The sequence below is a fragment of the Lichenostomus cassidix genome, chromosome 2 (genome assembly GCF_008360975.1).
Source record: "Lichenostomus cassidix isolate B80296 chromosome 2, HeHo_3.0, whole genome shotgun sequence".
Lineage (NCBI taxonomy): Eukaryota > Metazoa > Chordata > Aves > Passeriformes > Meliphagidae > Lichenostomus > Lichenostomus cassidix.
The window spans coordinates 113,188,843-113,212,156 of NC_139482.1; the positions used below are offsets into that span (position 1 = coordinate 113,188,843).

A 23,314-nucleotide genomic window follows, 5' to 3' on the forward strand; every position below is an offset into this window, starting at 1 on the left:
ATATAGTACAGTGGAAAAAAGTTGAGGAAATGGAAGATGTGGTTGCCTGAGGGCTGGCAAAGTGAATTAATTCATTGTTGATATTGATTCAAAATTCTGGAGGATGCAGTTGAGGCAAATGATTGTAATAAAGTGAAGCAAGTATTATAAGGTCAGAAAACAGATGTTATTTTAATGTAAGACTTGGTTTAAAATTAGTGCCAAAATACTGACTACATGAATCTGGAATATTTTCATAATCTATAAAGTCTATTATGCAATGTTAGCAAAATTACTATCTTCTGTGGATTAACTTCCTTGTGTTTTGATAATTTTTTTCTTCAATTGAATAAACAAGAATCAGTAGTTTGTACAAATTCTGCTTCCTTTCAATGTGATGTTTTGTTTCAAATTTTATTTTTGTCCTTCTGAAAGCATTATAACATCATTAAACCACCACGATGACATTATTTTCAATGTTTCTTGCTGATTTTTATTTACTTTAATGTGTGTTTTTTTAACCACTGCCAAAATTCCTGCATGAAACCAAGCTTTTAAATAATCTAGACAAAACTGTAGTGAATTAACAGAAAAATAGATGATGTTTCTTTCTTGATCAAAGCTCTCCACATTGGTAGGACTACCTTTCATATCATCAACTATGAGGATATATACTAAATGTGTTATGCTGTCATTTATGAGTTCCAACAAAGACTGTGTATCATGTAGCCAAGCACTGAATAAAGTTAACCTCTCCCTGGACACTTAAAGGCAAAACAGGCAAAGGTTGGAAAGTGTTATTTGAATGTAGAAAAATGTTTTCTTTAATACAATTACTTTTACCAAAGCACTCCTTCCTATTGGAAGTTTGAGATGTGATAACTTAAGTCACTTATTTGCCATTTAGTATAGCAATGTGTTAATTAATGTTGGTTAATGCATCGCTAAACAGCCTGGTCTAGTAAGTAAAAAATTTAAGTGGGGCAGTATAGGAAAAAAGGTTTTCTGTTATATGATATGATTGTGCTGCTCAGAATGGGTCTGCCATTCCCACATCAATACAACATCAGTAGGGCAACTCCAGATATTTTCTCTCACCGAGTTTTCAGTTCCTATGTCAACTCTTGGGGGATTTTTGCTGTGTGACCTCTCCTGTCCTGTGAGGTCAGGCAGTGAGAGGTAGGTTATTCAGCCTGGAGAAGAGAAGGCTCCAAGGAGCAGCCTTGCTGGCCTACAAGAGAGCTGGAGAGGGAGTTTTTATAAGGGCATGGAGCGATAGGACATGGGGGAATGGCTTTAAACTGTCAGAGGGTAGGTTTAGATTAGATACTAGGAAGAAATTCTTTTTCTGAGAGTGGCAAGGCCATGGAATGGGCTGCCCAAAAATGTTGTGGATGCCTCATCCCTGGAAGTATTCAAGGCCAGGTGGGATGGGGCTCTGAGTGACCTGGTCTAGTGGAAGGTGCCCTTGCTCACAGCAGTGGGCTTGGAACTAGATGATCTTGAAGGCCCTTTCCAACCAAAACTATTCTATTGATTCTGATACACAGTCCACGCCCAGTATATTGCATGGCAGCAACCTTTTGGCCCAGTTGTAACTTGGATTGTTATTTTAAGGAAGTGGACTTGAGTTATGGACACTGCAGAGTCCTAACCCCTCATTTCAATATGAAGGCAAATGTGGGAAAGGAAAACAGGACACCAAAGAGTGGAGGAATGGGTGGTGAGAATTTCAAAGAGAACTGTAGTCATCTTGGTGACGGATTCAAGAAAGGTGTCTGCCAACCCAGATTGGTTTAGATGGACTGAGATATTTGTGCATTAATGTTGGGAATCAGGGCTCTGAAGAGGAGAGGCAGATGATGCAGGGCTTAAAACTGGGTGTTACAGAGGAAGTAGAAGCATGATGGATTTGTAAGTGTAGTAGGAATGCAGGTGTTTGGGAGCTTGAAGGTGGTAGGGTGATACTTTCTGTAACTGATATAGGAAAACAAAAAATAATCTGAGATAGCATGGACAAAGTAGAATTTGTCTTGGTCTCAATTGCTAAGGAAGGAATTGTGAAAGAAGCTGAACAGGGGGAAGTGCAGCAGACAGGAACCACTACCAGCCTCTTGGCAGGACCACTCTCTGTTGCCTGGTGTTACATTAGCATTACATTGAGCCTTTTTAAAAATACTTTCATTTGCAATGAAAAAATAAGAGTCCCCTTGTGATATTAAGAGGCATCAGAAACACACAGGTGGCTGAGAATATCATGCACAGCAAATAGTCTGGGAGAATAATAAGGAGAATTTTAATATCAGGGTGTAAGATAATACTATTGCAGTTAAGAAAGTCTGCTGTGACAACAGTTTGTCATTATAAAAAATGAGACAAACCTGGATGTCTTATTGGATGGCCAGATGATTATAAAAGGCCAGTATAAAGAAAGTGAGAAAATCATGAATTAATTTCTGGAAATTATTGAGTGATGGATTTCTGTAGATAGAAGGAAAAATAATACTATTTGTTTCAAGGCAATGCTGAAAATCATCTCGGAACACCTGGGCAGCTCCAGCCTCCTGTACTTAAGAGGGGTGAATTCAAAGTAAAACAGACTGGGAGAAGGACTGCTAGAATAACCAGCAGGAGTGGAAAAAAAGGAAAGGTTTTGGTCTTTAAAGCCTAGAAGAGAGGCTGAAAAAGATGTGACTTCTTCCCAATCTCCCAAGAGGATGAAGGGCTAAATGCCATTATTGTCCCCAAAACAATTTAAGACTCGGAATTACAAGACAGCTTCTAAGACAAGCAGAATGAGGTTGTGAAACTTTTCAGCAATAATATTTTGTTCTTCCCCACCATCAGCCATTGACCTCTCTAAAAATGAAGCATGGCAAACTCACTTCTGAGCTTGTGTGATGTGATTGTGCTGTCCAGAACACGTTGTTCTAATAATGATTGATAAACTAAATAGCTATGTTATCATTTTATCTTTCTCTGAGAGACATGTGCCCTTGGAAAATTTGAGGGTTTTACTTAAGTGAGACCAAGTTTGAGGAAATTTTACAGTAATGTGCTTTTTGCATCCTTTTTCACCACAGTAATGTTGGTTACACTGGGGCTTAACTTGTTTCTCTTCTTCACCTGTTTATATAGATATGTATGTCATAATACTATTTTAGCTTTGTCTCACCTTTTCCACAAAGAAGATTGATGCAGTTAAAAGAATTCCCCCATTATTTTTCCTTTTTCTTTTAAATGCTGGCAGCTGGACTACAGCTTCTCACATCTCAGGAGCACTGGGAGTCTACACAGGGCAAGTCTGTCATAGCTAAACACTGATTTAGGTTATCCATGCTCCTTTTATATGCACTGCAGGAAGCACAATGTGCCCGTGTGTGTATGTCCATGTGTATGCTTATCATATAAGGGATAAATTCCATTTGGGAGACACAGAGATGAGGTGATCCTCCAGACCTACAAAAATAAGCTAAATTTAAAAAGATACTAAAACACACGAGGCAAGGATTGACTGAGACATACACAACCATTTTAGCAGAAAGGCAAGGGAAGAAGAAACTGCCTAAGTTCCCCTAATTAGTCGCCAGTGCAAAAAACAAGATGTAGGAAGTGAAACAAGCTCAAAATGAAAGCTGACCCCAGATTTCTGTATTTGCATGAGTCTAGTTTGATGAAAGTTACCAGACAGTCAGGACTTACAGTAAAATTGAAATTTATATCTATAGATAATACAATATTAAATACATATATAGCTATAGGTATATTTGGTGAGTTGCAGGTATGAGAACATGGCTGAACAAGCTCAAATCAAATAATTTTTGAGACAGGCAAGAAACAAAAAGCCACTTCAGTTGCTTTCCAGTTCATGCTTTAGCATTGCCCCCAGACACAGATAATTCATTTTTGTCACTCTTATTCTCACTCTGGTCTAGTGGCAAGACTTCACTGGCACAAATATGTGTAGAGCAGGACTGATAAGCCACTGCTGAATTTACCACCTCTAGTTAAATTCCTGCTCCGTATTCCTTGGCAGTTCCTTTGCCATGGGTCAGAAATGAACCCAGGTTTCCCAGAAATAGTCCTCCTCATAGTCCCAGTAATAGAGATTAAGGAGATCCTTGCAACATTTGGGTAGCACAGATGATGTGGAAGCAGACCAACATAAAGTGGGAATAAGCACTGAAGGTAAAGGTAAATGAAGTCCTTGCATTTAAGATTTTTACCATTTTTTTTCATAGAATGATGAACAGTTGATTGAAGGGATGTAAAAGGTTGGGTGAGCTTCTGAGAAAGCAGGTGTTTGTGTCCTTGAGCAGAGCAGGCTTATGGTTCTTCCTCCCCAGCAGTTTTAATCTCAGTTGATCAGTCTGAGTTTTGAGACACTGCTGCCTTGACCTTGAGGGAAATGCACAGGAGTTCAGGAGATCTGATGAAGGCATCACTGTGTTACCTCTGACTATAACTTGTGAAGTAGCAGCAAACCAACTGGCATTAAAGGCCAGAATAAAACATCTAAGAGGAGGGCAAATGTATTATTTTCAATTTCTGAAAGAGGTATTAAGAATAAAACTATTTACACCTCTGCTATCTAAACTGCTTTAAAGCTCCAGGTGTGAAACCAATTGGTTTATATATATAGGTGTAAACAGTTGCTTCCTGTTCTTTGATTCAGAAGTTTAAATATAAAGCAACATTCAAGACTCAGAGTAAGTCTGGGGTCTTAATTTTTTTTTCTTATTCTTATGCCTAAGAAACTTGTGGCTTAAATGAAGAGTTTACTCTTCGTACTCAATTGAATACAATTTTTTTAATGTACCTGTTAAAATAAGTATGTATATATCTGTTAAAACCCTAAGCCATATAGAGAATTGGTGTTTAGATACATGATTACTGACCTTTTGAGCAGCAGGTACTTATTCAATAAAGTACATATTTATTTGATAAAATACAACTCAGTGTTGTAGTTCAAATTATTTTTAAAGTTATTTTATTATTTGAAAAGTCAAAGTATAATCTGTGAAGATTTGAGAATCATTTTCATGAAGACATGGCTTTGATCAAGAAAAGACCAGATGTGTCAGGTGGTATTTTTTAGGAAATAATTTCTGATATGCACCATATATGTTGTATGTAACAAAATCACAAGGAAGAGAATGGTTATGAACACAAACAAAATGAAAAATGATATCACCTTTGTAGATGATGCAAAGGGTAAGCGCTGGGAGGAAATGAAACTTCAAATGCTCCTAATAGTGGATGGACAGGTGATGGTCACAAGAAACTTGACTGCTTGGAGTAGGAAGTATTGTGACTTCAGACACATCACTCTGCTGAAAATGTAGAAAAAGATGTGTAAAGTAATTCTATTTTGGGGACAGACAGCAGCTATTAACCCTGGAAGAATGCTGCATTGGTTTCTGATTTCCACTTCCCCCAAACCATTTTGGAATTAAGACCTAAATGCTGCAGTAGCAAGAAGAAATTCAGGATTCAGAGGGAAAATTAAAGGCAAATGTAGACATCAAAAAACCAGTCTTGGAAAAACCTGCTGCAGAGACTCTGTGTGATAGCTCTTATGGATACCCATAAGATATGTGGCTTTTTGGAGAGTGCCTGAACTCAGGTTCTTCTCACCATGCTGCAGCTGTAAACCTAAGTACCTGTGTTTAACTTTTAGCTATGAAATACAGTATGCTTTTTGTTAAAAGAGAAGTTGTTACGTTTTTAGATATCTATTCATAAAGATTAGCAGCTATATTAAATAGAATTTCTTTTAATTCAGTGTTTATCTTTCATGTCTAGAGGTGTGGACAGGACAATAAATGAAAAGCATGAATGTAAAGTAGTGTCTCCTGTACTGCAGAACTGTTGAAGTGGGAAACACCTGAGTAGGGACTGACAGCATTTTCCCTGATGTCTAAATTATTTTTATCTCTGATAAAGAATAATGGAGATTGATTTGTAATGATGCTGTGCTGTCAGTACTGCTCTTTCCTTACTGTATTTTCTTTCTCTTTTTATCTGCACAAAACACTTCCTTGTGACATGACAACAGAGCGCTATGCAAATAAACATTTTACACCAAGTGAAATATTTTATTTATGCATGAATGAACTTCCCTCCCTGCACTGGCATTTTAGTCAGGTCAGGACCCCACTCCTGAAGCAGTTGCCCACATGCTAAGCTGTAGTCATGCTGTGGAGCAGAACTGGAGTTCAATAATGGGGTTGCTTTGAGACGATGCCATGTGGAGCTTACATTTAGGTAAACCCTTGTTGTCAACTGGCTCCTACTGAATGTTCAATCCATGGGGCTATACTGGAGTAAAAGGGGTAACAACCCCCTTGAACCAGCTATGGGCTTCAGCACCAGCTCTTGAGGCTTTTTGCTCATGTAGAAGTAGTCAGGTCCTGTGGGGACTGTGGACCTTCATCTCTATGAGGAAAAGAACCCAGAAAAAACAGTGCTTCACGATGAGGCTCAGGATCTTCTCTTTCTTTGAAGCCATCACAAGGGTGATCTCACAAACTGTATTTGTGTAATTTCACACAACATAAGTAGATTTCTGTGTGATTTCGAAGCACCTCTACATAGGCATTACTGATCAGTTGTTTTTACTGTCATGAACAAATGCCAACCTAGAGCTTATCAGCAGAGCCTCACAGCAGCTTTAACTTATAAATGTTCATGTGCTTTCAGGTGCAGAAAAAAGTCTGAGTAGAAGTGCTTTTCTCTGAGTTTATCCTGGCACTAGGCATGCTGCAGTCTCTGAAGATATGCTCAGCTTTCTTACAGGAATAGGGAAAGGGATTTTTGGCTGACAACTTAGATCAAATTACTTCATGCCCTCCACTTCAGCTGTTTGTTCTGTAGAAGCAGAACTATTCAAGAGCAAAAAGGTTAACACTTAAGTGGATAAATACCTGATCTTGCAGATACAGCAGGTAATTAAACACTGGACTTCCTGATGTCTAGGGTGAGTTTGCAAACACCAGTCTGCCTGTGGGTGTACAGAAATTTCCTATGAACCATTAACTACACAACAAGAGTCATCTACATACTCACAATTATAAATAAAATATTTTTTTAAATCCTTCTCAGTATTGCAAAACAACTAGTATGTAACCCACATGGAGCTGAGCATTAAAAAAATTAAAGCATTAGAATTAATCATTAAAGATGTTTATTTCTAAGGGAAGCTCCTGGCTGAGGATGTGCTCCAGTGCTTTCAAGTAAGTGTGTGAACACTGAAATGTTGACACTCAAGAAGAGGAAACTCTATTCCCTGCCTGGTCAGTGCCTATTGATTTTCTGTAGGATTCCTTTTCTTTTTATTTCAAGAGAAGATGAGAAGGGGAGCAATGGTTCTAATGCTGCTTTAAGCCAGTATCACAGTTCACTGCATCACTGCTGAAATCTTATGGACATCCAAGACTTGTTGGCCATAGGTGACAGATAGTTTGCAGAAATGGCAGGAAAGGAGGTGTCCTCTTCTCATGTTTGGGATAAAGCACTCATCCTGGGGATAGGACAGTGCATGTGTCATTATGTAATGCTTCCTCAATGGTAGGATGGGAGATTAGGTGAAGGTGATGTTGGAAGTTGAGACTTGCCTTGGTTTATTGTTATTATCAGTTGGGGTTGTGAGTATCATGAGTATTGTTACAAAAGTACAAGTCTTTATATGAACCCAGCCAGACCAATCTGGTTAATATCTGTACCTGCAGGGACATAAGGCACCATCCCATTGAAACAGTTGTGTCTGCCAGTGGACACTTCTACTACTTTAACTGTTCACCATGATGAACGTTTTCTATCCTATATATAAAGGTAAAAGTAAGATGAGGTTGTTACAATCTGCTTTAGCTTCTCCAGCTGTGTTTGTTTACTTGAGCCCATATTTGCACCGAGCTCTTATTTTAGGTTTTACGTTGTTCTTCAAAAAACTGGCTTTAAAGATTAATTAGGGCAGGGGGGGAGTGAGACTGTGTGCCTGCAAGGGAAAATGTGACTGTGAACCTAGCATTAGAGCACTGACCTGAAAGGAGGGAAGAGAGGAAGGAAGGAGAGGGTTGAAAAGCATTCATGTTGGATTCTTTGAAGAGTAAGTATAATTACTCTCCTCGGAGGGAGGAATGTAGAGATAATGTTGTGTATATGTTTGCTGAATTACTATGTAATCGTATCAAGGGATTAGCAGTCAGGTTCCAGTCGTGCAGATGTTAACAGCTGTATCTCATCTGATTTAGCATGGATGCACATCCTGAGAGAAGGATTAGCTTTCTAAATTATATTGAGAAGTAAATACTTGTGTGGTGATTTGCCATCACTGGTACACACATCGGCTATTTCGGGCTGCTGTAACCACGCCTGTGTGAACAAGGAGATGCGTTACTGAAGGTCACAGTTGCAGCATGTCTGCCATGGAGCTGGGACTGCTCAAGTCATCAGCTTCATGTGAGACAGGGGTTTGAATCAAACAGAGCTCCCTGCTAGACTGGCATCTGCAAAATGAAGTGGGGGGAGACAGGCGTTGCTAGTTCCAGCTGCAGTTCTCATAATTTGGAGAGGAATTTTTTCCTATGTCTTCCAAAACAATCTTTTCTTTATAACATACAGATAAAAGTTACCACTACAATAATTGTATTTTGATTATATCTATTCCAAAGCTCAGAGAATACAGGCTATGTATTCTCTGAAGCTCAGAGAAACAGAAAGATACAAGGGGTTTTGGCAGGGAAGAGTAGATTGGGTAGAAAATATAATAAATCTGAAGATATGAAAATGCTAAATAACTATTTACTTCATCTGTGGATGTATTTATTTCTTTGAGGTAATTTCTTTCCTTTGCAACAGAAAAGAGCTATCAGTGTGTGTGCCTAACCTTCAGCTGTTTTTCCCATGAGCTATTTGCATATGAAAAGGAAGCACATTTTTACTATGGAGCCCAGATGATTTCATGGGAAAGGGCTTGGTTTACGGCACAATGATTTTGTTTAATACCTTTTTTATTTCAACAGGAAATATGGGATGTATAAAATCAAAAAGGAAAGAGAATCTGCATGGAGATGGGCTAGATTTGAAGAATCAACCAGTACGTAAAACTGAACGAACTATTTATGTGAGGGATCCAACGTCCAATAAACAGCAAAGGCCAGTAAGTAGATAGTCTCAGGAGAGAATTCCTGTAGCAAGAACAAAGCATGACTGGCATAACTTAAATTTCAATCCAAAACATATGCATGGAAAAATTCAAATTATCATTAATCCATAACTGGGCTTTTAGTGTTGTGCAGTTCCCCTTAATGACTGAGTACCTAGAGGTATAAAAATTAAAACGTGGTGGTTTTTTACTTCATGTTTGTCATAGTTTTCTGCATAAAACGAATAACTTGGCAATGCTTGAGTAGATATAACTATGTGTAGATGACTTAAGAAAACCTGAAGTAGTTTAGGTCTGTTTTTAAATGGTGTTGAGTTTTTAATAGCTATGGAATCCAGGTGTTGATTATTCCATTTAAAGGCTGAAGTAATCATGGGTGATTCTTTACCAGCTCTAGTCAACTTTCCTTTTACTCACTGAAGGCCACTACTGGTCCTTGCATGAGGTGTGTGGGTAAGGATTGGAGGGGAGGGGAGGGTGCAGTGGTGAAGGGAGCAGCACTGTGCTGCCAGAGGAACAGGCTCATGTGTTCCATGTGTGCTGCCTGGCGTTGCAAAGGAAGGGTGCTGGGATGGGCAATCCCGCTGGGCACCAAGTGGGTTTGCTAATTTGCAGAGTGCCTGGTACCCTTTTTTCCTCACCTTCTCTGCTGTGCTGAGGAAACCATGTCTCCAGACTGGTCCTGTTCAGGGACCTGCTCTCCTCTCTCACCAGCTGACACAGTGAACTCAGTGTGCTCCCAGTCAATGAACACACATCACAAACCACCTTTTTTTTTTTAATTACTCCTTTTTCTTTTCTTGCACAGTCTAAGTGGCATAACTGTGCTTGTAGCTCTTTAGCATGACAGCTACATGGTAATAACTGTCCTGCTTAAGCGTCCTACCTAAAGCTGCTTCAGCAGAAGTCCCAAAGCTGTGAACTTCCTCCCCACAGCTTGTGCTGCACCTTCAAAAGGTCTGAGCTGCTCAATTTAATGACATATGAATAATATATATATTTATATAAATAATACATATTTTGAAGAATGGTGGAGAAAAATCTGAGCACTTCCTTTTAATTTAAGAAATATGAGGTGATACCAAAGGAGCTGTATAATATGTAATTGTAATTTAAGATCACCACAAAGATCTAAAACTGCCTAATTAAAGACTTATTTTATTGTAGGCAAATGCAGAAGCACAGCTCTTGCCAGGACAGAGGTTTGTCAATCAAGGTATGTTTCTATGGCAGTCTCACAGCTATGCCCATGCTGTGCCCATGTCAGCCTGTGAAGTGATGTGAATGTGCCTTTGTCCTTCTACTTTTGTAGACACAGAGGAGCATGGAGTCATTGTAGTAGCTTTGTATCCCTATGATGGCATTCATGAAGAGGACTTGTCCTTCAAAAAGGGAGAAAAACTGAAAGTTATTGAGGAGTAAGTATGACCATGTTGGTTGTATTGCAGATTTTCTTTGGCTTCATCTAATTCCCTTTACAATGCTTTGATATCCTACTCATACCATGGGTGGATGAAAGATAAGTGAGCTCCCTTACATGTCATAATACAAATGCCTACAGAGTTGTGCCAGGCTGGGTGGGACTTTGAGCAGCCTGCTGCAGTGGAAGGTGTCCCTGCCAGTGACAGAGATGATCTTTAAGGTCCATTCTACCCCAAACCATTCTTGACGCTATGATTCCCTGACTTGGCAGCTGCCCTCAGTAACAGTGACCAAACATTGATCCACTGGAGCCAATGGCTTCTCAGGGGGCTTGAGTTCAGAGGAAAGATTGTGCTTCTCTCTCCAGCCTGGGCAAAGCTCTCAGCAGACTAGAACCTAAATGACAATTTGACATTTTTCTTTCCTGTGAATACTTCTGTTTCTGTTTTTCAGATCCGGAGAATGGTGGAGAGCAAAATCTCTCACGACGAGAAAAGAAGGTTTCATTCCCAGCAACTATGTAGCAAAAGTAAACACCCTGGAAACTGAAGAGTAAGTTCTCCCCATCTCCAAATACTGGCAAACCTCTTCACCCTAGTCGTGTATCCTTTGTGGGCGTGAAAGAGGTGGTTCTAACGCTTTGAAATACTTTTCAGATGGTTCTTCAAAGACATAACCCGAAAAGATGCTGAAAGACAACTCCTGGCTCCTGGAAATGGTCCTGGAGCTTTCCTCATCAGAGAAAGTGAAACATTAAAAGGTAGGGTTTGGGGTGGGTTACTTTGGAATTGATATAGAGATAAAAACACACAGTTAGTCTGCACAAAAATTGGCATCAGGTGGCACAGGGTGTGGAGTAGTTGCAGCGTGTCCTATTGTGTGAATTTTCTACAGTTCTGTAGGAGTGAGAAGAATGAGAAAATTACCAGAAAAAGAGAGAAGAGAGTTGCAGGCTGACACCCAAAGTTGAGATAAGGAAAAAAAAAGTGTGAGTGTGTGTGTGAGTGTGTGTGTGTGTGATTACACTGATAAGAAGCAGGAATGAATAAAATGGCATCTTTTCTCTTAGCATTTGTGATTCCTTTATTGAAAGATGTTACTGTAATAGTAGCTGCTGCATTCTACCGTCTTTCATTCTTGGGTCTGTATCCATTGCTACAAGTTTAAAATTGTAGTTAGTGCATAATGAGGGTTTTCACTTCCACAGTGTACCGTGATTCTTTTCAGGAAGCTTTTTGGTAAAATTTTTGCTGTAGAAAGAGCTCTTCCTGCTGAAAAGCTTAGTGAATTCTTCAGGCTCTTCACCTGGGACTTTGAGAAGGGCATGGGAAGTTCTGCTCCAGCCTCTGGGCTCTGATGGTAGTCTGGATGGATGTTCCTGCTGGATGCTGTAACACTGCATCCTCCAGAGGAAGACAAAGGAAGCCCCTCTGCAGATCATTTCTCTCCACTCAACAGGGTAGCTTTTTTGGCCCTAATACTGCAGATTCTTGACTAGATATCACTCTGTAATGGGCCCTTATCATTGTGCTCTCAGATGAAGACTCCTAAATGAAGTTCTCAAAGAAAGACTCCTAAATTCTACATAGGCTACTGAGAGTAAGGCAAAGTACCCCCAAATACCACTGGATATGTGTGTGAGGAGAGATAAGAGGTTAGGTGGTTTCTTATCCTTTGAAAATGGACAAGAATTGTACAATTATAAGAAACAAAGAGTGCTGTAGTTAAAAGTAGATGCTCTCCTGCCCCATCTTAAAGCCCACATGATGTTAGGCTCCCTAGGACTAACAGATCTGCTCTCCCTCCTGTATGCCTTAAGCCATCTCCAAACTATCCTTCGGCTAGCTGGCCCATGATGACCAGCATGTTCCTTTTTCAAAATGCTGATCTCCAAATTTCAGCTTTTGCCTGAGTAGGCACTGCTGCCCCAGCCACTGCTTCTCACGCTGGGGGACTTTCCACAGAATTGGGCATTGAAGGTGGAGCTGCCTGGAATTTGGAACATGTGAGTTTATTGAATAAGAGTGAAAAAGAAAGTGTGACTGTAAGCATTTTGGTGACCAGTTCAGGGCCAGCTGTTGGCTAACTTCCTCCTGTTGATTGCAAAATGCTTTTTGAGGAAATAAGAAAGTAAAAAGAAAAGCAGACAAAATGGTGATTTTCTTAATCTCAGCTGTGCATGTGTGGACACAGTAGATTTTTGCTATCTGTTAATGATCATTCCTTCTTTATCCACAGGCAGCTATTCTCTCTCCATAAGAGACTATGATCCAGAGCATGGCGATGTTATTAAGCACTACAAAATCAGGAGTCTAGACAATGGAGGATATTACATCTCTCCAAGAATAACCTTTCCCAACATCAATGATATGATCAAACATTATCAAAGTAAGTTAAATCAGTTAATGAATTACTTAGTAGAATGCAGCCATTATTTCCTGTGAAGGAAAATAAATGCTTTCTTCTTTTGTTTCAAAGATTTTCATCTTTTTTTTCCCCTAAATACTTGGGCATGCATGTTATCAAAGATAAAATAAAACTGATTGGAACCCAAGTAATGTTGTTGTCATAACCAGACCTAATGCTGGTTGCTGTGTGGCATGCCACTGTGAAATGAAAACTAGCTTTATAAAACAATTCATCAAACTTAGGGCTGATGCAAAGCTATAGTAAGAATTGCGTGCATTGTAAATAAATTAGCTTTTTATTTGAGAGTAAATTTTTATTCATAAATAGTAGAAATACATATAGACTTGTGAATATTGTCTTGTGTCTAGTGTTGAGTGTGAGATTGGTTTTATTTTTCCTGTAAATGTATTTGTTAAATTATTTATTTTTAAAAGAAGAAATATTCCATATACTTCAAAGAAATAAAATTGCACCACATGGAGTGTATACATTTGTTTTAAAAAAGAGAAGGTGGGAAGAGGAAGGGACAAGTCTACTTATGTTTTAGCTGCAAAACTGACCTTTCATTCTGCATAACCTCCTGCTGGATAGCTCCAAAATACAGGGTTTTTTTTAATCTTGTAACTGGGAAGAAAGAAAAGACAAAAAAATGTAGGACATAAAATGACATAGTGATTTTTCAAACACATTCTGAGGACTTGGCCATGAAATTTTTCTGAATAGTTAGATATGTGTGCTAGCTGTTCAGCGCAGTTGGAAAACCTGAGAATTATTCAACATTTATATAAAAGTTATAGCTGGTCAGTATCTGGAGAAAAAATAATGTTGACCTACTTATGCTTGCATGCACATCTGTCTGAAACCACGTTGCAAGAAAATTTAACGACAAATTCAGAATACAGGTCCCAAACCTTACTCCAATGTGCATCTTAATCAATATAGTGTCAGTAATAAGATCTGATATTGTATTTATTTGGTGCAAATTGTACTAAAATCCGTTAAAAATCTGACAGTAACTAGATGTATGTGATGCTTCTTTACTAATTGGTCTCTGAATGCCAAATTTCAGATCAGAGGCACTTAAAGTTTTGTGAAAGCACCAGAAAGGCTACATTTTCATCAGAGTATTTGGTTATTCTGAACACTATTGTGGGCTGGTTAGTGCACATCTGCAATTAAATGATGTTTGCCTCAAGTCATGAGGCACAGAAGTGTAATGTATTTTGTATTTTGTTTTTGCTTTGAAAACCAGAGCAATCAGATGGCTTATGCAGAAAGTTGGAAAAAGCTTGTATTAGTCCCAAACCTCAAAAACCATGGGATAAAGACGCATGGGAAATTCCACGGGAATCGATTAAATTAGTGAAGAAACTTGGAGCTGGTCAGTTTGGAGAAGTCTGGATGGGTAAGTTTATTCTTTTGAAATGAGTATTTTACTGTGAAGGAAGTGTCATTTCAAAGTAATTCAGAAAAACAGTGTGCATGAACCTGGTCCTATATACTTGTAAAACAGCAAAATCAGGCCCAGAATATACTTTCTTGTGAGGAGAGGGGGTTTGTGAAAGGGGATAGATACCTGACAAGGAAGTGGAACAAATCCTTTTGATATCTTTTAAAGAAAAAAAACCCACATGAGTAAGCACTGTAATTTAGAAGGTCAAAGACAATATTTTGTTGTTATGTTTTGAGGCAGAAATAGAAGGTTATAGTAAGATGTGGCTCCTGAGTCTCAAAACTGATGAGCCTCTCAGAAGTTTGTTTCAAATCAGAAGGTGTTAAAGAACATGAAATGAAAAGAAACAATGTCTTTTAGAGAATTGTGTGTAGAGATTTCATTGTCCATTTGTGAAGAAGATGCCTCCTGCAATGTAGTGCGTGGGTGAAAACAGGGAGCAGGCTTAACCCAAGATATTGTCTGCCAGTGTGCTACTCAGAAAGAAGGTGATTTATGTAGTGAGAAGCCTGGAGATTGAACAGCCCATACCTTGAATAATCAGGCAAGTCCCTAATAATAAAACTACCATTAGACTTACAAGTTGTAAATGAGAAAATGAGAGAATTCCTTATTATAACCTAAATAACTAGCTTTGTTGGCTTACAAACAGTATTTTCTCAGCCTTGGTGACTCCCTATGGGCAAGAGGCTATGTGCAGTGTCACCTTCTGTGAAAATAGTTTAATCATCTTGTTTTTGAAATGCTGCCTATTCTGACATCACAGTATTGTTTTGGATTCCTCATTGCATGTTCTGTGTACTATTCATTGCTTACATGCTTTTTGCCAGTTGCCATCTTGAGGTAAACTGTATCTTCCTCCCAAAGTCTTCATTAAGATGTTTTGTCAAGCCAAATTATTCTCTTAGCTTTTCTCTGAACCTCTTTTTGGGATGTTATGTTTAAATAGGAATAAATTTGCTGCTGTTAAAATAATAGAACAGATTATGGTGATGATGATTATTATTAATTTTAAGACATAAGATTTTTATAGGCAGGGCATTTCTGAGCAACTTAAAAGTGTATCCCAAAGCTTGCTAGAAGACACAAAGTTATGAAGGGGTTTCTGATAATCCATGGGAATGTGTCAGTCTGACAGGAATGTCATTGCTTTGCACAGATGCTCTCATGTAGAAAAGCAAAGCACAGACTGTCGCTGTTTGAGTGGCAAATTACACACACACAGCTACAGTGTCAATCAGAAAGCTCTAATCCAGTCATAGGTGCAATCCTTTGGTATGAATCACGTAAAAAGTGCAAGCAACACATCTCCATAATTTAATACAGCCGAATTCAGCCTTTTATCTGTCTTCATGAGAAAAGGCTTGAGAAACTCTCTATATGGTATACATGAATGACAATTTAGATACTAGTCAGGACAAGTGTCAACCACTGTGCAGTTATTTCTGTCTAATAAACCAGGGCAACAAATGTTTAACTTACACTGAAACACTGTGGAAGACTTTTTGGTAGGAGATAATCACCTGCTTGAAAATGCAGATCATTTTGGAAGGTGACTACTTCTGCACATAGACACAGAAAGGAATAAAACTTTAAAAGGGTGTTTCTGCTTCAAGGTGCTTCCTCTTGTTTCTGTCTTTGTTTTAACATCCAAATTGGGCCTGGCCCCTGTGTCTGAATTGCTACACTGTGAGAAAAACTAATGTACTGTGAAGGTGATCACTGTGTTTCCTCTTCTTTGCTTTCTTTCTGAAGCGAAAGAAGATGATTTGCATGGCACAGATACTCTCAAATCAGGGGCATGGTTAATCTTAGAACCAGGGAAGTTCAAGCTGGAAAAGCATACTAGGTCAGCTGTGTGGTGCAGGGTGTCAGCAAACACTGTGTATTGTAATGATCACCCAGGGATTTGGGGAGTTATGTAGAGGTACTGAGAAATAAAGGTTTGTTATGCTCTCCTGGTTTGAGAGCTGGTTGTTACACTGCTTCCTCACAGAACAAAATTATTTTTTAAGCCAGGGTGTAAATTAGAGAGAAATACTGTTCCATGATTTAATTACTAAATAAATTTCTTCCTGATAAAGGATATTCAGAATTGTGGTTTCAAAGGGTACAGTGTACGACTCAGAGGAATTTTGCTTTTGAGTAAAGAAAGATGTAGATCTACTGGACAAAGTCCAGCAGAGAGCCACAAAGATTATGAGGGGATTGGAACACCTCTCTTTTGAGGGAAGGCTGAGAGAGCTGGGACTGTTCAGCCTGGAAAAGGCTCAGGGGGATCCCACCAGTGTATGTAAATAGCTGAAGAAGGTATGCAGGAGGAGGCAGGCTCTTCTCAGTGGTGCCCAGTGACAGGGTGAGAGGGAATGGGCACAAACTGAAACAGAGGATGTTCAGTGACACACAGCTGTGTCACTCTGTGAGTGACCAAGCACTGGCACAGGTTGCCCAGAGAGGTTGTGGTGTCTCCATTCTTGGAGAGAATCAAAAAACAACTGGACATAATCCTGAACAACCAGCTCTAGGTTCTTCTGGTGGTGTTGGACACAGATGCCTTCCAGAGGTCCCTTCCAACCTGAACCCTTCTGTGATTCTGAGAGATGTGGGAATATAAAAATAATGCTGATACTGCAGCATGAAGATAAGCAAGTATATAATTTATAATATTTTATTTTTAATGTGTCTGTAAATACTTTCTGGGCTTCCACAAAAAGTTGATATCTTCCTCTTGAACATTTTGGAGGACATTAGCTTATATTACAGGAGGACTAAGACAACCCTAGGAACAAAAAGCAGGTCTCCATATGTCCCAAGCATTTGGCTCTGTTCCTGCATGACCTGTGCAGAGAATCTGTCATACAGAATGGGCAGATGAATCTCCTCCAGCTCTGAAGTGTTGCTTTTACACTTTTACACAGAGAAAAGTTGCTATCAATTTCCTAATTTTGTCTCTCAGTGGAAGTGCAATTTTATGCATTTTGTAGAGACTTTCTGGGTCCAGGCTACCAAGCTGCTGTTTATGTGTGCATTTTGGTCATCATTTGTGCTGACATAATGGATGGAAAGAGAGTTGTGTTCACACTTCATGTGGTCACACTGTGAAAGTGGTCAGAAAGCTGCAGCCTGGGCTTTCTGCTTTCACATTTAATGGGCTGTGTGGAGATGAGTGTGAGATGGAGCCACTGCTGCTTTATTCTGTTCTGCAGCTGGGTGATGGCTGGAGTAGGTGAAGGAGTGAAGTGCTGATGCACAATAGGATGCAGAGAAGCTGCTGTTCCTCCATCTCTTCCCCCTTGCCTCCTCCAACAGTAACTGCTCCAGCCATTATTTGTCTTCTAGCAGTGCCATACCTCCAGAGCCAGTATACCCTGCAGGGAATTACTGCAAAAGCAGAGGAAGGAGAAAGCTGCATATTGCAGGCTTGTTCACAAAGTTGTCCATCTTCCATCCTGTTCAGCAACTGTGGACTCAACCTCAATTGTCTTTCATAAGTTCATGTCACACCTTGGCCTGGTTAAGCCCATGCAAGAATCTGGGGACAATTTGGCTATGCAACATACTTTTCTCTGTCAAAATAATAGTAATCAGCTCCAAAATAAATACCTGAAACTCTAAATTTTTTGAGGATTCTATTCTAACATGTAGAGAAGAACATGGCTCGTTGTATGAGACATCTCACGTTCCTCAGACTTTTATACTATTGCTTGCTTCATGTTCAATTTTTAACAGTAGCTAAAATTGCAAGAAGACTGACTTCCTGCCATGGTATGAAAGGTTTTTAGACCATGGAGTTCAGTGCATCTGGGTAGCTACTTTAGTGATGTGATGAACCAGAGCAGCACAGCAAGAGCAGGGTCTATGTTTTATGCATTTTCGTTCCTAGTGTGCACTGATATGATGTGAATCATGATGCTCTGTGGTATTAATAATCCATGAAGAGAATTCTCAAGCAGGGCTAAGAGGAAAGTTAACAAGGCAAATGCAGCCATTATGGTGTATTTTATTAATGAGTCACATCTTGCTTGCATCTCAGGTGTAAAAATTCTCTTATTCAATAACCCCTGAATTAGAATATAAGTAATATGTGCTTTGGAAGTGTGTTTTCTTCTGCAGCTGTTAGAAATACCAGAGTGTGCTCATAGAGTTCATGGTCGCCTTTCCTCAGTGTTTGGTGTCCCATCCCTCCCAATGCCTGGTGAAATAAATGCACATGAGAGAAATCAAGATCAGTTATCTCAACTGCTCTCACCAGCTATTTGTTTTGTATGTTACCACCAGAGGGTCAGGGTAGACTTTTTTACAGCAGAAAACCTCCATGTCACTGAGGTGTTGTAGTAAAGCAAACTTCCTGTAAGAAAGACCTGAGTTTGATGGATGTGAATGTAGTTAATGTTAAGTGTGTTGGTCATAATTGCTTCACAGAAATAATTGTATTAATTAGTGTGTTCAGTAAAGAATTCAACTAATTGAGAATGGAACTCATATTTTAGGGTATGGGATGGAATAGTAGAAATGATACAAATAATATTTCTGCTTCTTAAACAGAGAGAAGTATATTTGATATCTGTTTTTCTAATAGATATAAAGCATACACCTGAGCTTTAACAGCAGATTTGACCTGTAGTTGTAATTTCTTACTATTAGGTAACTTAGAGAAATGTCTTTGTTATGTTTTGACCTGACCATGTTTGGAAAAATAGATTTAATAAATGTGGGGGTGAATACTTTGTGATTGGCATAGTGGCTTTTCTCATGTGATGATCCTTCTTCAAAAAAGATGCAGCGGTTAGAGCAATCACTTAAGATCTGGAAATTAGGTTCTTGCTTTGCCACTGATTTATTTTGTTGGATGATAAATAGCATAAGAAAAATTGGTGGATTGCAGTTTAGAGGTGTATCCATCATGGTGATTATCTGGATTGTTGCTGAATAAGGGAATGAGGCTATTTCATTGAGTCATGAAAGTTTCACCTCTTCCGAAAATTATTTCTGCAATGTTGCAATGGGTATAGTCGGGGATAAAAGTTGCATTCATACCCCTGTCTCTTTCTCTCTTTCATTTCTTTTGTTTTTTAAATTAAATGACTTCACAAGATAAACTTTAGGATCAGTGCTTGCTACTCTATTTTTTAATGCTATTTTAGCATTTATTTAATCTTTGGAAAACATTAAATCAGAAAATAATTCAGTGCTTTTCTTTTTGCTGGTAGTTGTTTTTTATGCAATTAAGAACATTACATTAGAAGGTTTGATAAACAGAGAAATGAACCACAGCCACAGTCTCCTTCACTCTTGGCATGGGCTGTGTGATAAGAAGTTATCATGTTTTTAAATCTTGTGCTGAACACTGCAGGATTGCAGTCCTGGCAGCGTGTTCTTTTTGGTCACGAGAACCATTTGACTGCACTTTCCTGTAATGCTCCATTTTGAGCACTAAGGGTTACAGGAAGGATTATAAGCATGAGACTGGCATGCATAAAATTAATGTAATCACAGGATTTAAGATACTTCAGAATCTTGCAGTCAGTCCTTGGACTCTGTTGTTCTGAGGCAGTTAGTGTGGACATTCATTGAAACATGCCTTGACCAAGTATTTTATGGGCTACTTGTGAATGGAAACTTGGTATGAAGTAAGATCATTTGCTTGCTTTATTTTTTTTCAGATAACTGATTTCTAAAAATAGGGAATGGATCATTTTTCTCTGCAGTGCTGTGTAAGTTGCAAAATAAAAAGGAATTCTAGCATCAATATTTGTGCTACATCTGGCGCTTGCTTTCAGGCTCTTAGCTATTCCTGGAATCCAACCTCACCTGCTTTACAAATTCCTGCTAGTCGGGACACTGTGGGGTGCAGAGTGACTTCAAGTGCACTGATCGTATTCCCTCCTTGTAGGTTACTATCATAACAGTACAAAAGTGGCTGTGAAGACTCTGAAGCCCGGAACAATGTCTGTGCAAGCCTTCCTGGAGGAAGCCAACCTCATGAAAACACTTCAGCATGATAAGCTTGTCAGGCTTTATGCTGTAGTGACCAAAGAAGAGCCTATTTATATTATAACAGAATTCATGGCAAAAGGTGAGAAAAACATTGCATCTGTGTGCTAAGTTGGGCTAAGGTAGAGTTAATTTTCTTCCCAATGGCTGCCGCTGTTTTGGATTTGTGCTGAACACAGCAGTGATCATACAGAGATGTTTTTGTTATCTCTGAGCAGAGCTTCCACAGAGCCAAGGTTTTTTCTGCTTTATATGCTGCCATGCTGGTGAGGAGGCTGGGGGTGCATGGGAGGGTGGGAGGAGACACAGCCAGGACAGGTGACCCCAACACACCAAAGGAATATTCTAGATCACATGGCATCATGCTCTGGACATAAAAGTGGGGGAAGAAGGAGGAAGGAGGAACATTTGGAGTGATGAAGTTTGTTTTCCTAAGTAACCATTACACATGGATGGGGCCCTGCTCTCCTGGACATGGTCAAACACCTGCCAGCCCATGGGAAGCAGTGAATTTATTCTTTGTTTTGCTTTGCTGGTGTGTGCAGCTTTTGTTTTTCCTATTCCTATTAAACTGTCTTTATCTCAGCCCATGAGTTCTCTACCTTTTACCCTTTTAATTCTCTCCCTGATCCCACTAGTGGGGAGGGAGTGAGTGGCTGCGTGGGGCTTGGTTGATGGCAGGGTTTAAACCACAACAATCTGCAAGCAATATTTTAGTGAACTCTTCTGCTTCTCCTAAACTAGTTCCCTTTCTTTTTAAAGAAAGGAATGATAGAAGTTTTTTTGAATATGCAGATATTAAGGGAAGGAGCACCTATCCTTAAGATGGGCTGAGGCTTTAATTTTATGATTCATTGCTGCATTTGTGAGATAAACTATTTTTACAGTTTTCTTAAATGCAGCATTTTCTATTGTTTCTGAATCACAGGATAACCCCCGCAATAGCTCTGTTTCCTTTTGACTCCCTACCTAACTTTTGTTTCTGATATCACAGCAAGGCAATCAAAACAAACCTTAGGAATTGCCTTATGTGGGGCATGAATTGATAAAGGTGTGTGAAATAAGGTGAGTGAGGAATGATCCTACAAGGATGGCTGCTCTGCTAGAAAAGGACAACCTTTAGAGAGCATTACTACACAAAATTTGCAGTTTCCTTCTCAGATTGTCTTGGGTGTTTTTCTTGTTTTGTTCTGTTTTCAAGCCACGTTACTGGTAACTTGATGAACAAATGTTGAGGCACTTATTTTTTATGACTTGGGTAGGAATTATGTGTATGATTCTCCCAGCCACCTTTCCTGATGGTCTATAGACTAGGGTGCCTATCAGACTTAACACCATTGAACGGAGGTGTGGTCTGATGGGAGTTTTGTACAGCCAGAAAAATGGCAAAACTTGAATGTCTGACATGCTAACTTGGGAGTTCCTGTCGTTAAATCATTAAAAGAGACTGTCTTACTGTGGTCAAATTGAAAATACATCAAAACACTTCACTGCATCCATTTTGTGATCCAGAAAATTGGAGAACTGATGTGACCTTTTTTTTTTGTAATAAGCTGCACTGACAATCTTTCTCTATTTTAACAGGAAGTTTGCTGGATTTTCTGAAGAGTGATGAAGGAAGTAAATTGTTGCTTCCAAAGCTAATCGACTTCTCTGCTCAGGTAAAGTTTAAGAAATATACTCAAAATCAATTTTATTTTAAGAATTTTTTGCATTAAAAAATGTAATTTACAAATAAATTTTGAGTAAATGTGGTTATTTGAAAGGAGGAAATAGATTAAAGAGATTTCAAAGAGAATATGTGCTGAGGCTTAACTCTTAGATAATGCTGGTGACCTGCTTAGATGGCAGCAGTACCCAGCTGCTTTCCTTTGTGAAAAGGCTGCTTTCAATTTGAGTGGCTGTGAGTTGAAAGTGTAAGGCCAGGTTTGTGAGTTTTTGCTTAGCAGATTCCTTCAGTGTTAATAAACGTGTCATTTTTTTACTTCTTAAGTTAGGTTAACTGGCCAAACTCCTCTTGACCTCGGTGGACTCTTCTTGGTTTCGAATTCTTAGGTAAATTATTGTGAAATGCTGTTTCAGGTACTAGTTTATGATTTATGGACTAGGATGATTGTTTCAAAATATACAAGTTATCTCTTCGATTTCTTAAATGAAACCTGAAGAGAAAGACTCCAGAGTGATTTGTGTGTCAAAGCCTGGCTCAAAGGTCCCAGAGCCTTGTGTTCTGTCTTGGATAGTTATCAAAATTAGATGTCCAGGGAGGGATGTAACAAAAATTGAGTAATAATGCTGCTTTTGCAAGTTGTACTTCATGTTGCTAGTAGGTAATGATGGCAATTCTGGTAGGTTATTGTTAACCAACTTTTTGGTTTTGGGTTTTTTTTTTATGCATTAGAGTTTACAGATTGTTGTACCCTATTACATTAACTTGTTGTAACTTATGAGGAAAGATGGGAAAACTTTAGAAGATGTAATAAAATATTAGGGATTTATACCAAAAGTTCAAAATAAGAATATTCCATAAATGTTTTATGTAATTATTGCTATGCAAATTTACCAAGTGAGCTGTCAAACCCTGGAACAGGCTTCCTAGAGAGGTGATCAATGCCCCAAACCTGTCATATTTTAAGAGGCATTTGGACAATGTCCTTAATATAAGCTTTAATTTTTGATTAAAGTGGCCTGAAGTGGTCAAGCAGTTGGACTAGAGGATTACTGGATGTCCTTTCCAACTGGAACTATTCTATTCTGTAGTATATTATATACCACATATGGTTATATAAATGTTCAGTGTATCAAATAGAGATTTTCATTTCACATAGACTCAATGCAAGAGCTATTTTTTGTTATAATTATTGGTTTAGTGTGGCTATAGGCTCTCTACATTT

At 38.9% G+C, this 23,314-nt stretch overlaps 1 protein-coding gene across 5 annotated transcripts in view; it reads left to right on the top strand.

Annotated features, from left to right (window-relative positions):
- LYN (LYN proto-oncogene, Src family tyrosine kinase) overlaps nt 1-23,314 on the top strand; it is a 49,325-nt gene that overhangs the window by 12,151 nt on the left and 13,860 nt on the right. For 3 of the 5 annotated variants that reach the window (XM_085052860.1, XM_085052861.1, XM_085052862.1), the window contains exons 2-10: nt 9,003-9,139; nt 10,313-10,361; nt 10,458-10,563; nt 11,021-11,119; nt 11,224-11,327; nt 12,806-12,955; nt 14,229-14,381; nt 20,323-20,505; nt 22,008-22,084. In XM_085052860.1, the coding sequence (XP_084908986.1) occupies nt 9,008-9,139; nt 10,313-10,361; nt 10,458-10,563; nt 11,021-11,119; nt 11,224-11,327; nt 12,806-12,955; nt 14,229-14,381; nt 20,323-20,505; nt 22,008-22,084 (1,053 nt within the window). In that variant the 5' untranslated portion in view covers nt 9,003-9,007. The remainder of the gene's footprint in view (nt 1-9,002; nt 9,140-10,312; nt 10,362-10,457; nt 10,564-11,020; nt 11,120-11,223; nt 11,328-12,805; nt 12,956-14,228; nt 14,382-20,322; nt 20,506-22,007; nt 22,085-23,314) is intronic. The other 2 variants (XM_085052863.1, XM_085052864.1) reach the window with 1 other exon arrangement.